At 40.1% G+C, this 15,586-nt stretch overlaps 1 protein-coding gene across 1 annotated transcript; it reads left to right on the top strand.

Moving 5' to 3' along the window:
- Positions 1 to 430: 430 nt before the first annotated feature.
- On the top strand, positions 431 to 14,818 carry METTL16 (methyltransferase 16, RNA N6-adenosine). Its single transcript, XM_086464617.1, has 9 exons — positions 431 to 558; positions 755 to 954; positions 3,337 to 3,477; positions 6,904 to 7,019; positions 7,758 to 7,900; positions 11,056 to 11,125; positions 12,937 to 13,026; positions 13,917 to 14,090; positions 14,184 to 14,818. Exons 1-9 carry the CDS (start codon positions 431 to 433, stop codon positions 14,799 to 14,801), a joined length of 1,680 nt encoding a protein of 559 aa, XP_086320743.1. The 3' UTR covers positions 14,802 to 14,818.
- Positions 14,819 to 15,586: the final 768 nt, after the last annotated feature.

The following is a 15,586-nucleotide window of genomic DNA, read 5'->3' as shown; positions in this document are numbered from 1 at the left end:
GAGCCTAGACAGAGCCGCCGCCAGAAAAATGCAACTTTAAGCTGTAATATTTTTTTTTTTTCGGTCGTTATTGCTCGTTCAGTATGAAACTCTGAGGCGATGCTGCCGGTGTATAAAACATTTAGAGTTTAAAACGCGTTGGCCGCTCCCCTCTTCGGCCGAGCCCGCCACCACCGCTGTCACACCCGCGCCCCTGCCACTGCGGATGGTCTGAGCGGGGCGGCGCGCGGGTCCCCACCCCCGCCGCCTGCTGCGCCTTGGTACGCCCCACGGGGGCCGCGGTGCGCGCCGGGAGCTGGGCGGGCGGCGCGCGCCGCCGGTGGGTCGGTCGGTCGGTCGGCCGGCGGCGGGCAAGGCCTGTCGCCCGCCCCGCGCAAGGCCTGTCGCCCGCCCCGCGCTGCCGGCGGTTCCCCCTCACCTCCCCGCCGCCATGGCCCTCAACAAGTCCATGCACGCGCGCAACCGCTACAAGGACAAGCCGCCCGACTTCGCCTACCTGGCCGCCAAGTACCCCGCGTTCCAGCAGCACGTGCAGACCACCCTCACCGGCAGGGTGAGGTAGGGCCCGCACGGCGGCCGGCGGCGGGGCGGCGGGAAGGAGGGAGGGCGGCGGGGGGCAGGTGGGGCGGGGCGGGGCGGGGCTGTTGTGGAGCGGCTCCCGCCGCTGCCCGAGCGCCGTGCGTGTGCGACCGCCCCCCGGGGTGCGGCGGGCGGGAGGGCGCTGGCAGCGCTAACCGCGGGTTCTGCCTTTCAGCCTGAATTTCAAGGACCCCGAGGCGGTGAGGGCTCTGACGTGTACCCTCCTGAAGGAGGATTTTGGGCTTACGATTGACATCCCCGTGGAAAGGCTTATTCCTACCGTTCCCCTGAGACTGAACTACATCCACTGGGTGGAGGATCTCATCGGTCACCAGGATGCTGACAAGCAAGTCCTTAGGCGAGGCATTGACATAGGTACTTGGAAACACAAAACGTTTAATTTCATTATTTACTGTCAGTGAAACCAGCTGATGAAATTTGCTAGTAAATTTCGTTTGAGAAACAAAAAAATCTGAACTGTGCTCGCCATGGTGAAATGGGCAAGTCTGGCTCCGGTGGTGTTTCATTTGGCTTCTTGGTGGGTAGGATTTCTCTGCACAAACACACACGAACGGCCATAGCAGGCAATTATTTGGCTTTTCGCGGCCGTGAACTCTCTTGATTGTACCTTTGTGTGGTATACAAAACTTGTGCTGCTAGGAACGCAGGCAAAAATGTCATCCTAAATGAACTAGAAAAAAAAAAGATGGCATTTCTTCTTAGTCTTCTAACTAGTGAATTATATTAGCAACCTGTTAAGTTTACTTTTGGATGTCTGCAAATTGCACAGCAACATTTTCTAGTGTTCCTTTTAATAAAATTTCTTCTGTGCTTTGAGTGTATTGGACAGATAAATGATCTGTCTTTTTTAAACTTTGATTTTTTTGTTTGTTTGTTCGTTTTTTCAATGTAGCTGGTTTTGTGAGCTACGTTGTAAAAGCGGCTTAGCTAGAAACTGATGTGAGTACCTGCAAAGCTGTCTTTTGGTCGTAGATGGTCAAAGATTTCCTATATGTTGTTGAAAAAAGGATATGTTTTAAACTGGGCTGCGCATCCACAAATGGATGGTACCGTCCAGCGCACAAGTCTAGGAGTGTTGCAGCTTGCTCAGTTTTGGTATCCAGATAACTGGGTGATACCTGGAGAGTATCTGGGTTAAGCGGTAGGTTAAAGTCAACAGTTACTTAGTAGAGGTGTGAATTTATAAGATATACACTGATGCACGTAATTGGGTTTTCATTAGAAATAACAAAAAGGCAAGCTTTGTAGGAGGAAGAAACCATATTCCACATACAGGTAATAAAATCGGCATTTGGATTCCAGAGTTTTGGTGATTTTGTATGGATTATTTAAAAGGCACCTGTGATGCTACGTTCAAATTTAGTTCACATCTTTTATTTTTGTCAATAGAACCTTCTTTTATGATTTCAAAGGTTTGTTTTTGAAGATTGTTTTGCGATGAAGTAAACTCATAATGAAATTGAGAGAGACTGGAATTTCCTTTCTAACTTGTGTTTTAATGCTTGACATTAAAACTTTACAGTTACTGACTTCAAAGCTTGGGTTCAGCCATCTCAGTTACCGTGCCAGTGCTTTCGTTTCTGTTTTCCTGGTGTTTGCTGGCATGATTCTTTTTTTTTTTTTTTGAAAGGGAAATTTTGGTCTCCTGAAATTTGCTGACTTGCATTTTTTTGCTGGATTTGTGATGGATACACGGTTTATATCATCACGTGGTTTGCACGCAGCTGCTGTCCTTTCGTAACTTTTGAACTTGTCAGGTAGCTTCTGCACAATTGATATTAGGTTGCATTTCTGAAAACAGTTTCTGAGAACTTCCTCACAGTAGGTGGCTAGGTAGAAGAGAGAGATCCTTTAAGTCCTCCAGATATTGAAAAATCTTCAGTTTGAGTTTGCAGTGAGCATTGATGTTCCAACCCTGGGAAAGCAGTAAGCCATCCAAGAGGAACATTGCAGGAGCGCTGGAGATAACTGCGTGCTTTTGTGTACCGACAGGCGTTGTTACGTGTGTTTCAATAAGTCAGTAGAACAGTAGACTCTTGATATATCTCCAAACTCAACTTTTGTGGTGGTGCGATATCTTTCCCTTTTCTTGTGTCCGTTCCCTTTAATCCTGGGTTTGTCATTGGTAATTTGACCACGTACGTATGCCATGATTCTTGGATGTATTTCTTTTTATTGCCAAGTTTTTATCTGTCTGGGTATCTTTTTAGATATCTTAATTGGCACCTCTATGTCTGTGTTCGTTTTGGGCGTTAGGGAAAGACAGTCTGATGGAACAGAAATGTATGTAGTTTTTTTTTTGTGGTTGCTATATGCATCAATTAAATTATTAGTGGTAGATAATAGAAAAATACAGAATAAAAATATATTTGTGGTAGGGGTGTCTTTTTAGTAAAACCAGAATATGTTTGGCTTTCACTGTATAAGTTAATCACTGTCATATAGGGAAAAAAGTTCAGGAAAGTCATAAAGGAAAAAAAAAGGGAAAAAAGTTCAAAAAGCTGATCATTTACTAGAAAACTTATTCCAGATTATTAAATTCTTTATTTTATTAAAAGTGCATATTTGACAATGCTGTATTTCAGATTAAGAAAATCAAGTACACTGAAGAACTGAGTAGTAGATGATCAGTAAACAATTTTTTCTTTTTGTTGTAAAAAGTACATCGTTAACAGCCACACTGCCTGTGACACCAGAGGCGTGTTTTGCCTTTCTCATGGCTTTCCACTTCTGCAGGGACAGGAGCATCTTGTATATACCCGTTACTTGGAGCAACTTTGAATGGCTGGTATTTTCTGGCAACAGAAGTGGATGATATGTGCTTCAATTATGCCAAGAAGAATGTGGAACAGAATAACTTGTCTGATCTCATAAAAGGTATGATGCAATAAGGTATTTAGTGGCATACAAAGATGTTGTGACGTATTTTTGCCATGTTCAGTGGCGTATCAGAATCTGTATTCCTGCCAAATACACACTCTGCTGTTTTTACTGAAGCAGAATGTTTGCTGAGGTTGGCGTACGCTTAGGCTAGGAAGGCACAGCTTGTCTAGAATGGGATGCGTGGATAGGGAACTACTCATCCTTATGAAAGTTGAACTTCACCCTGGGGTGTTTTCCTCCCTCCATATTTTTTTGTCGGTTACTGAAGTATTTCTTAGAGTTTGTGCTGTTTTTGCTGCTGGGAGACCTGGGGTGCTCCCCTCAGCTAATTTGCGTGACACTGCCACATAACCGTACAGAGGGAGTCCTTCCGCCTCATTTCTGAGTTAGATCCTAGTGCCTGTGGTAGCAGCAGAATGCCAGGCTTGGTCTGTGGATGACCTTGGAAAACTTTCTGTGGGAACTTGGTATGCTAAAAAGCTGGTCCATTATTCAGCTCTGAAAAAATTCTTTACTTCTGCTGGATTTCGGCATATCCTTTTTACCAAAATCTTGTTGTTTTGCTCAGTCCTCCATGTCAGTCTTGAAGATCCCGTACTTGATGCGGAGAACAATGACAGGTTTCTGTTACTGCTGCCATCACAGGATTTTTAGTGGTGTGGTGGAGTTTCACTCTACTGAAAAAACTTCTGGCAAAGGGAAATGCTTCATGTGCCGAAGGTGATAAGCTGGATTAAATGACTGATTGCTGGTGGGCAGAGGGGAGCACCGTTGGTGGTACCCATAGCCAGGTGCTGCCTGGGAACAATCCACCCTGTCTGCCACTTTTTAGTTCTGGGCCTGAATTGTTTAGCTAAAGCCAAGTATGCTACTGTAGCAAGGAACTTGTTTAATTTTGGAGTCAGATGGGAAATCTTTCTGCACCTCTGTTTTTTAAAAGAAAAAACAAAAAACCAAACAAACCATGATTTTTTGTTATGTTCTAAGAGTCTTGAAATTTTTGCAAAACAGCTTTGTTTGAAGATCATGTTGGAATATATGTGTTATTCTAACTTCAATGAAGAAAAACTTCCAGTGATAGTAAAAGCAGCAGTAATGCTGTGGTGATTTGCTAATTGTGTTGTAGCTTCTTTTTTCCAGAGGAAAAAAAAAGTGATGATTTTTTTTTTTTTTTTTTTTTTTTTGTCTGAGAGTGAAATACTGCTTGCAGTAGCCTTCTTCCAAAGGGAATCTCTCCTATATATGCAAACCAGAAACTGCTGAACCTGGGGATTGATTGTAAATGCTAAAAAAAAATTACATGATGTTCTGAGTTGTGTATCTATTTTACTGGAATGGGATGGTGCCCAGAATTTGTCGTCTGGTATTTGAAAAAAAAAAAAAATCAGTACCCTGTATGTAATGGTAGGTTAAGAGATTTTCAGCAACTTGGACTCTGGATGTTTTCAAAGTACTTGCAAGGTAATTTAGGCTTGCTCTGCAACGTGATTATTTGCTTCCTGTATGTTTTATTTGCTTTCCTATTTCCAAATAAAATTACATACTGTGAATTAAAGCTATGTCAATTAAGTTAGCTGTGTTGGTGGAATGTGGTATTCTTTAACGTCATCTTCTAAGTAACTTTAGAAAGTATGTACTATAGACCATGTGTTACTGGTAGGTTTGACGTAATCTTCTTGCAGAGTTCTGCTCATCTTAGCCCCATTGTCCGCTTTCTCTACTATAAAAACTAATTCTGTATTTCTCCCTTCCTCCCCTCCCCCGCCCCCTTCTCCAATTGAAAAGGGTATTGCTAACAAGAAAGGCAGTGAAATACTCTAATAACTGTGGGCTGGATATTTCAAAGCATTTATATAAGTAAATGTCTCCTCTGTGAGTAACAGCAACTGGTATGTTACACCTCGGTGCCAAAAGTATGCACTGAGCAGCTGCTGGAGACATTTAGTGATTTCTTGGAAAACTATAACCTGAAAACCATCAGTGCAACTGATGTAATGCCTGGCTGAAGAGCTTTTGGCTTTGAATTGCAATTAGTAATTTGTATTTAGTAATTCGTAATTAGCAATTACTAATTTTATTAGTTTGCCATTTTTTAATGTTATAAGGGAAGCAGGGGAACAGTATCCATAGAGATAAGCAAGCATTACACTTTAATATCAACAGTTTTATAAGGAGAAATGTTAAGTGTTTAATTTATGAATTTAAGATTGTAAAACAGGAAACAATGTTACTATATCTTTAAAATGAACAATCCTTCTATTCACGTAGGATTTAAAAATTGTTGATCTCATGGCTATGAACTTCTGTACACTGCAATGCTTGTGACTTACAGAACTGCAGCTTTAAAGTTAATGGGTGTTCTAGGTATTATTCTTGCTATATATGACGTGAACTTTGGTAATTGCCTAAAAATTTTGTGTTCTTAGGGTTATGATAAACTGTAGTAGAAAATGTGAAGAAGAGGGACACGCCTTCTGCCTCTGTTCTGAATATCTTTGTTCTATGTGCATTATCTCTGCTTGTAATAGTCTTTATACATGCTTTAACTGGACTTCGTCCATATTTAAAGTCCTGCTCCTTGGGCTGGAGTTCCTGTGATCTTCAGAAGATGTGTGACAGCACTTGACCACAATTTCCAAAGGAATTACATAGCCTTTGGGAAAGACAACGGAGATCTACGTATGATGTTTGCCTTCATCCTTGTGATGGGCAATAATAATTTGGTGGACCCTAGTAAGCAGAAGGTTTGTCCAGAAAGGAACTGTAATCTTTTTCTTTCGTTGTGGTAGTCCTAAATCGTGTAAGACTGCAGCTCCTGTGCAGGATGTGTAGTACTGCTTACAGGGTAATTCTGTTTTATTATAAGATTATATGTAAAGCTAACCTTGGTGCTATGTAACATCAGTGAAGATTGCTTTTTCTTAGTCTCTCTCTTTCTTAGCTTTACACTCTAGAAAGACCAAACAGTACATTTTCTTGAGTACCATTCTAGAATTCCCTATCTTTAAAAAAAAAAAAAAAAAAAAAAAAAAAAAAAGTTTAGACTGGGATTTCTTTATCTCTGAGGAGCCTGTGGGGTAATTAACTGACTACTGACTAAATTAACTGACTAATTTTTGGAAGAGCTCAAAGTGTGTTCATAGTTGCATCAGAGAACCCAGTATAACTCGAGCAGTTCTTATTATTTTAAACAGTCATGTAATTCTGCTCCTGTGTATAAACGTACATGCTATTTGTATGCTAATCCTTAACCTGAAGTCTTTATTTGCATGCTTATATTTGTTAATCTTTTTTGTAGAAAGTATTGTTTAGAAAGTACAGCTTTTATACAATATATTGTTTTGGGAAACACTGAAATGTAAATGATGTGCTAGATAAAATATGAATTTCCTTACTGACCATATTCCTGTTTTCTGTTAGTGGTTAAAGTACCGCAGAAGACTCTTCTAATGGATGCACTGAAAGAAGAATCTGAAATCGTTTATGATTTCTGCATGTGCAACCCTCCCTTTTTTGCCAACCAATTGGAAGCAAAGGTAAGCTAACAAACTAAATGTTGCGTGTACTTCAGTATTCAGTGGGTGGGAAGGTAGCAACAATTTAATCTCTTCCCTTGAGGAAGGTTGAGTGGAAAATCCCAGATCATTATGAAAGAGCATTTGAGTCTTCTCTCTCCCCGCGCCAAAGAAGTTTTGAAAAAGTTAACTCTTACCCTGACCCGTAGAATTTTTTTCACAAGTTCTTACTGGCTTAGAGAATTAGTTTGGAAAGTAAACAGCTAGTAAATCTGAAATCAAGTGCCCGTTGCGTAACAGTGGTACAGAGGAATTAGTTTATGGCATTGTACCTGTCTGTATTTTTTGTTTCTGTACTGATTTAGGCAATATCATACAGCTCAGAACAGTTCTTGCAATACCCACTGAATATAGTCAGAAACTTAAGTCCATGATATAGGGCAGTAGAAAAAAGATTTAAGTGTTGAAATTAAACACTATAGATTGTAATTGGGTAGATGCATGTAACCAGCATGTCTTAGCATGTATTTCACATTAGCTGGATACTGATGCGTGACAAGGAACTTACCTAGGTTTGAGAGTGTAGGGAATTCACTCAGTTATGCTTATTTTGAACGTATCTTTGTCTATTATCCATGAGGGGAGGATAACTAGAGGTGGTGTCACTTGCAACCCACTAAAGATAGAGGCAGGAAGCAGAGTACGAAGTGGCCTAACTTTTCATTAGATGTTCATCTCGCGTGTTCTTTTTTTATCCAGGGAGTAAATTCTCGAAATCCGCGGCGTCCCCCTCCCAGTTCTGTAAACACAGGAGGGATCACAGAAATCATGGCTGAGGGGGGAGAACTTGAATTTGTCAAAAGAATTATTCATGATAGTCTACAACTTAAAAAGAGGTTACGGTAAGTGCTTTATGGCAGCTAAAAACCCCACACCTTTTGACTGCTTCTTTGACAGAAATGATGTGAAAGTGGTATTTGAAGTAAGGAATATAGCTGTGGTCCAGTCATATCTGTTTGATTTGTTTAGTGATACATACACATCAGTAATTAATCTCAGTTTATGTAAAAGTAGTTGTTCTTGAGCATCAGGTACAACTCATCGTTTGAGGAATTTAAAGGTGGAAGGCAAAAAAAGCCAGTAACAGTGGCACTTGTAGCTTGCAGCTAAATTAGCACTCATACTTGCTAGAGACAGTCAGGGTTGATTCTTAAGGGCTTCTGGGATGGGGGAGGATTTGTGCCATTACCTGGTTGTTCGCTACCTAAAAGTTTCTGTCTTTTCCTGGCTGAATTTTGGTAACTTGCAGCTTTGCCTACTAAAGGGCACTATTGTACTGAATGCTGTCTTGGGTGAACATCAGCTACAATAAAAACCGTAGCGAGACCATCTTTTGAACAAGATCAACAGATGGCACGTCTTCAGTTTTTTTGATTATCAGACTTTCCTTCTCCTGGTGTTATACATGATGCTTCTAGTTCTTCTGGAAGATTCCTTCAGGTTTTTTTTTTTAATGTCCTTCTAAAATATAGCTGCAAAAGTTTTATGTGTGTATTCCCACAGCTTCATCAGTGCCCTAAGCAAAGGAAATGCAGCCTGCATTTTATGTGTTCAAGAAGTGTTTTGATTTTGTTTTGTTTAGACTCTTCTAGGCAGAGCATAGCATTAGAATCTGATCTTCATCTGTGTAACACCAAAATTTTTCTTTAGAATGTTTGTTTTCTAGTAATGGGCCTGAAAAAATGAAGAATATATGCAGTTTGGGGAAAACAAGACAAAACAAAACTGCCTTTGGCTCTGTTAGAAGCGCTTTTGTCTTGTAGTGCTTTTAAAGAAAAAGAAGTTGAGGTGGTTTGCAGAGGTTGCAGTTTTGCAAACCTTGAAACGTGGTGGGGTTTTTTGTTGGTTTTTTTTTTTTTTAGTGTCCTTCCTTTCCCTGTCACCCACTAAATCTGATAAAACATGAAAAGGGGATAGATAGTATGGCAGAGTGATAAAATAGAGGTTTGGGTGTTCAGAAGTGGTTACAAGAAGAATTCAGAAGAATTAAACTTTTGAGACCTTTTAGCATCTTGTTTGTGCCAGCAAGGACACTGGAAAATGACTGGTGTTCCTGTCAAAGTTTGTAGGTAGAATTTTTATTTTAGGCTACTTGATGTAGACAAGCTTTCAGGTGTGTATGCTCTTATGTGTGTCTAAAATGTAATGGTTTTTCAAAACTAAATATAAGCTGAAACAGTTGTTTCAAATTTAGTCAGTGATGCAGTGTGTGAGGGGAGGCAGGTCAGAGAAGAAATGATGGTACGTATATATATATTTTAAATGTTCTTCCACTTACAACTGGATGTTTCTATCCTTTGTACTTGTTCTTTCTGATATGTAGTGGTTTTATTCCACCAGTGTAGTTTCCACAGCAGCATGTGGTGTACTGTGTAAAGTGACCTGGAAAGTGCATGTGTACAGTTGAGGACTTCAGTGGTTCTGTAAGGTAGGGGCAGGGGATGCATCTGTAATGACTTCTGGAAATACAATAACAACACGGTTTCTGGTTCCATGTGGTGTGTGTAGATCCAGGGGAAGCTTGCTTTTGGTAAGCTGCTGTTTGACGACCTTCGAAGGAGTGGCAAATGTAGTAGAGGACTGACTGATGTTACTCTCAAGGCAAGAAGCCTTTGCCTTGAAAAGGTGATGTGGAACTATGAGGAATGCATCATTCCTGTATTGCTCCTCTTGGCAACACCACTCATCTGGGAAAGAAGAGAGTATCTCTTGGTCTGATAAATTGATAGCATAAGGCATAGAACATACCGACACGTTAGCTGTGTATCATATTTAGGAAAAATAAGCACTGTGTGTTTGAGGGGTAGAAATGGTTCAGTTCATGTTTTTGAATAAACTACCTTGGAGAATCTGTTAGAGAAAGAACAGTTTACTTAAAATACTGTTTCCTGTTTTGTTAGAGATAAGTTTTGGCAACTCTACCAAAAGGCACGAGTAATGAACTGTTAGTAGAAAGAGACTGCCTTGGACCAGGAGATGATCTTGACTTATTTACCCCCGTCCCCACTTCAGTTAGAAGTGACAGGTTTGATATTTTATAATTTTGGGAAAGATGCGTGGTTTAGTTTTGCTAGAAATTCTGGGGTTTAATTCAAGTATTGCTGGTATATTGTGTTATGCAGGAAGTCAATTTAAATAATTGTCCCTTAATACCACTGATACTGTTCTTTTGTTTGTTTGTTTACAGTATTTTTAATTTGTGCATGTGAGCAGTTTAAAGTGCTTGCCTTCAGTTTAGATGCATAGTCTTGAGGAATCCATCCCTTGATAACTGGGAACTCCAATTTTTGTACTTCTATATGTTACATTTATGAATAACCTTTTTGAATCCAGCCATTAAAAAAGTATGGAAGAGGGGATTTTAGAGCTCAAATAGTAATTTTAGATGAAGAACAGAGGTGTAATGTTTGGAGATAATGAAGATGTGGAGCTGGGTGGAAGGATAAGCTTCACCAGAAGTGGGAAAATAAATTTATTTCCTTTTTTTTTTTTTTTTCCCTTGTTGGTTTCCTCGTGAAAGACGGGTTAGGTGATGGAAACCTAGATAATGAGTTACAAATAGCAGAAGTGGTAGTCAGTAGGTCTGCTTCTGAGATATAAATACTTGTCAATAGTTGAAAATTCCTTTTTATTCTGATTCATTCTCCAAAGAAAGTGGGGAAATTGAAACAAATTATTGTGAGGAGTAACATCTTCCACATAACTGGTCTTTGAAACAGGATTCTTTGTTGTTGAGGCACTGTGGCAGTAATAGACTTAATGTATTTCCTCAAAACTCAAAAAGATTCTCTTGTCCAGTCTGTCTTTGGGTCTTCTGTTCGGATTCGTGTTGTACTATGTCCTAGTCTGTGTTTCAGAGTGTGATTATTTTGTTGTTGTTTTGTTTTTAAATCTCCTATTGTTCTTGGAGGTTTCTGATCCAAGTAGTTCTTTGTGGTAGTTGCCATTTTCAGTTGATCTGTATTTGTAAAACGCTTTGTTAATGCGTTGTTTGCAGATGGTACAGTTGCATGTTGGGGAAGAAATGCAGTTTAGCGCCATTGAAAGAGGAACTTCGAATCCAGGGGGTGAGTTTGTATATGGTTCATGTGTATCCTGTGTATGTTCTATACAATATATACTGTGTTCCGATGCATGTGGGTAATTATTATTGAATTATTTTACTGAGTTTTTATTTACAAGAAGAAACTGCAATTCTTTGTTAGGGAAGCACTCAAAGCAGTTGAGATTTGATTATTGTAGATTCAAAGCTGATAGATAAGTAGTACGTATCATCTCCAGGTTTTCATCTCTATCACATGTAGAGGCATGTCTTCATCCATTCTAGAACATTCAGTGTTTCGGCTTTAAAATAGCCTGAACAGGGCTGTTGAACAAATAATAATAATAATAATAATAATAATAATAATAATAATAATAATAATAATAAATCTAGCTTTCTTTCCTCTTTGCTAACATGAAATCTACCAATTTGGTTGATAAAAGAAATTGCAACACTATTTAAATAGCAGCATTTGGTTTGTATTCAGTTCTGGCACCAAGTAAAATTGAACCTTGTGCTATTACTCTCATGTAAGAAGGCCATGCAAAGGACTTTTTTGTGGCTTTCAGGAAGCGTAATCTTTTCTAATTTCCATGCAAAGGAAGTGATTGTGAGTTCCTTGTATATGGTGGAGAGGTGAAGGAAAGGGAGTGCGTGGTGAAATCAGTTCCCAGAAGGATGAACTACAGGCTGTAGGGAATCCTTAAGCTCAATGTCAAAAGCAGATGCTGAGCTCGGCATCAGATTTCAAGTATCTGACTTCATTCGCTATCCTTGAACTGTTGCACCTCAGTCTTAGTAAAGTGAAAGAAATCCTTGCGAACCCTGCATAGAACAGCTGAGTTTTTCTTTTGCATTCTTCTTGAAATTACCAATTTCATTTTGTTGAGGTTTGTAATCTTTGTTGTGATAGAGCTGGGAATAATATGTTTGTTGTAACCAAGTGCAGGCTGCGTTATGGTTCAGGCTAGGATGCAGCATAAATGTTCCAAAAAGTCCACTGTTGTTCAAACTGTCTTGGCATTTGCTGCATTTATTGGAAATTTTGGTAGAATTAGGAATCCAAAGGCAGGAAAAGTTCTAGAATAGAGACACCTTTTCCTCTCTCTTTCTGAAGACATTTCTCAAAAGTAATTGGTTGTTTTTTTTTTTTTTTTTTTCTGTGCAGACCTGGAGCTTGTGCTCTGGAGCTGATAATTCAGTGAGGTGGGATGGTTGATATTCATCCTTGCTAGTATTTAGCACATTCTCCATACCATACATAAATGCCTTACAGTATCCATGTGTGCAAAGACTAGTTGACACTAGCATTGGATCTGAGATTTATATTTAAAAGCAGTGTAAGTTCAGACTTGATTTTTTGGGGTAAAGATAGAGAAGTGTTTCTGCCATCTGCAGACGGGTGAGTGGCTTGGCTTCCCAGCCCTTCCTTGCCTTTGTTCCGTGTTCCTTTGCTGCAGCGATGGGTTCAGTATTCAAATGTGGAACAGGAGCAGGTTCTGAATAAGGAGAAAGAACCGGGATGCAGATGTGTGCTGTAGGCGTGCTGGATCACTGCACAAAAAGGGTCATGTTGTGTTTTGCTGAACTTGAAGCTGTGAAAGGGCATAGACGTGGCAGGGCAGAGATAGGAAATCCTGGGCATGGGTACCAGGCACTGACCAGCTTCAAGTGGCCCTGACATCCATGAGCCATGTCAGAAAGGATCTCCGTTTCTGTCGTGAGAAAATAACTCTATGCTAACTTCGTAATTTTGTTAAATGAATGAAACTGTATGCAGTGAAACAATGTTGTTTCTTAATATGAAATGAAGTTTTGCATTGCTTGTTTGTACAGGTTCCTAAAGTTACTCACACTGAATTCTGTCAAGGACGCACCATGAGATGGGCACTGGCATGGAGTTTCTATGATGATGTACAAGTACCTGTAAGTAGCTTAGTTTTGGTTTGCTTGTGGTTGTCTGTGGCTCTTATTTGAGGAAGGGCTGATGAGCTGTAGCTGCTGCGAAACACACTGTTCTCCTTCGCACTGGAACACCGGATGCGCTGGGCTGTATGGACAGTGGGAATTCTTAACTGGCTGCCTGTCTGTTGGCAGTTGTTACACATGTGATGCCTAAATGACCTGTGATGAGGGAGGAAAAAAAGAAGCCTGTGCAGGAACTTCCTGTGGGTTTCAGTGAACAAGGGTCACTTGTAACATACTTCAAATAGCAATTTAGTATTAAAATATGCTAAGTTTGGGGCTAGATTTGAACTTTAAGCTTCCCTCTGAGAACTTTGTTTTAATTTACCATATAGATTCTGTTACCTAATAGATACGACCTAGACACGGTCAGACTTGCCTATGTGAATGTAAGTGGAGCTTGTTCACCCTAACTAATGTGAGCCAGTTGCTCTTTTGGATTCAGATGTACGTATACTGTAAGATAGGTATAGACAGTAACCAACCTTATAGAAGATGCAAGTAAACCTTCAGTGAACTTGGACCAAAATGTGGATCTTGGCACTTGACCTTTGTTCCCAAGAGCAGCTGCACTTTCTCAGCTCACACAGAGAGCTAGTGGTTTGAAGGAACCAGTGAAGCTTTTTGCCTGACATATGAACATAAAGTCCCTCTGTCCCTCAGGCTAGCGTAAAGTGCACGATCCTGCTAGCTCTTTTTTATGCAGGACTCTTCGGAGTGACATGAAACTCGGGCCGTGTCAATGACTGTTTGGTGGCTTTTGTTATACTCTTAATCCCCATGTCTTCTGAGTGCAAAAGCCATCCCACTAATACTGCATAACTTTGTAATGTTTTGTTTCTTTCTTCTAGTCACCTCCTTCTAAAAGAAGAAAATTAGAAAAACCGCGAAAACCGATTACATTTATGGTCTTGGCTTCTACAGTCAAAGAGTTATCCATCAAAGCTGCAGCTATGGGCTGGGATGCTGTAGAAGCCATTGCTGTGGTTAGAGCCTGGGTAGAGAAGATCCTTACTGATCTGAAGGTACAGTATTAAGTATTATACATTAAAACAACATCCTACTTGAAAGCATAACTGTGAGAGGATAGTATGAGGCTCTGCTGTTCTCTGCAATAGGTTCAGCATAAACGTGTTCCCTGTGGAAAGGATGAAGTTAGCCTGTTTGTGACTGCCATTGAAAACTCCTGGATTCATCTGAGGCGAAAGAAACGAGAGAGAGTAAGGCAACTACGAGAACTTCCACGAGCTTCTGAAGATGCTCTGCAAGCAATGGAAGAGGAAAAAACCAGCCAGAAGAGTGTGAGCAACAATTCGGACTGTGAAAACCCCAAGACTGAAGACTCTGAAACGGGGTTTATGGCACCTGATGAGGATGTCCACTTGACTGCAGATGACGAGCTAACGGAAGAGTCTGCTGCCAAAGAAGAACACAGTGAGCATGTGAAGGAGGAGGAGACAGAAGCAAAGCAGGGAGAAACATCACTTGGCAAAGGTTCCGGTAATGCAAAGGAGGAACCTTGCCCTTCAGAGGAAGCCAGCAATCTGACAGTTGAAAAAGAACAAAGTCCCAAAGAAACTAGTAGATGTTTTCTCTTTAAGTGTTTGATGAATGTGAAGAAAGAAGGAAATGATGTATTAGTAGAAATGCACTGGGTTGAAGGACAGAACAGAGACTTGATGAACCAGCTGTGCACATACTTACGGAACCAAATTCTTCGACTGGTTGCTAGTTAGCCCTTTTTCCTACTTTGGTAAAGTCAGTCCTCAAATTTTGTAAACTATTTTTAATGCATTAAAGTTTTCAGTTAGCTAAACCTCTTTTTTCTGCTTAAAAAGATGAGTCAAAGGGAGATTCAAGTCCCCTTTAATATTTTAAGTAGCTTTTTCAAAGCTTTGAGGAGTACATGAAGTGATAGGGAAGATTTTGTGCTGCATTTGTAAAACTACATGTTAGAGTGAAACATGTCTATGCTGTGAGCATTTCAGATATCAACAGTGCTTACTTTAGTCTTTTTTCTGGTGCAATAGAATTACATGTTGTTACTAAGTAGAAATCTTTACTGAAATATTTTCTTCAATATTTTTTCAATACTAATGGAGGAAGAGGATAGTCTACTGTGGGAATTGTTTTCTGCAGTGATGAGTCTTCAACTGAGGATTCAAGTATGCCTCTCCCCTTTAATGCATTTAACCTTTGATCTACAGAATAGCAAGATGGATATATTCTTTAAGCATCAATTCATTAAAAGAATCGTTTTAGAAAAACTACACGTCGTCCTTTTCTGGTGCTTGGGCTTTGAAACACAGAAGAGCCGACTATTAGCATCTGGTTTTGTAAACTTTGTTTTATAAGCTCTTTCAGCTGCTTGGTTTAAAGAGGGTTTAACTACGTTGACTGTTCCATTAGAACTTTCCTTACGCTCCTCCAAATATAATTGTCTGAAATGACAGCAGTGTTCTGAAGGGATTTTGCTTTGGTTTAATCTTAAGAGATTGCATTAATGGCAGGAATGAGACCC

Source organism: Leptosomus discolor, chromosome 1 (assembly GCF_034619465.1).
Source record: "Leptosomus discolor isolate bLepDis1 chromosome 1, bLepDis1.hap2, whole genome shotgun sequence".
NCBI lineage: Eukaryota > Metazoa > Chordata > Aves > Leptosomiformes > Leptosomidae > Leptosomus > Leptosomus discolor.
This window is presented reverse-complemented; position numbering and strand designations above follow the sequence as displayed.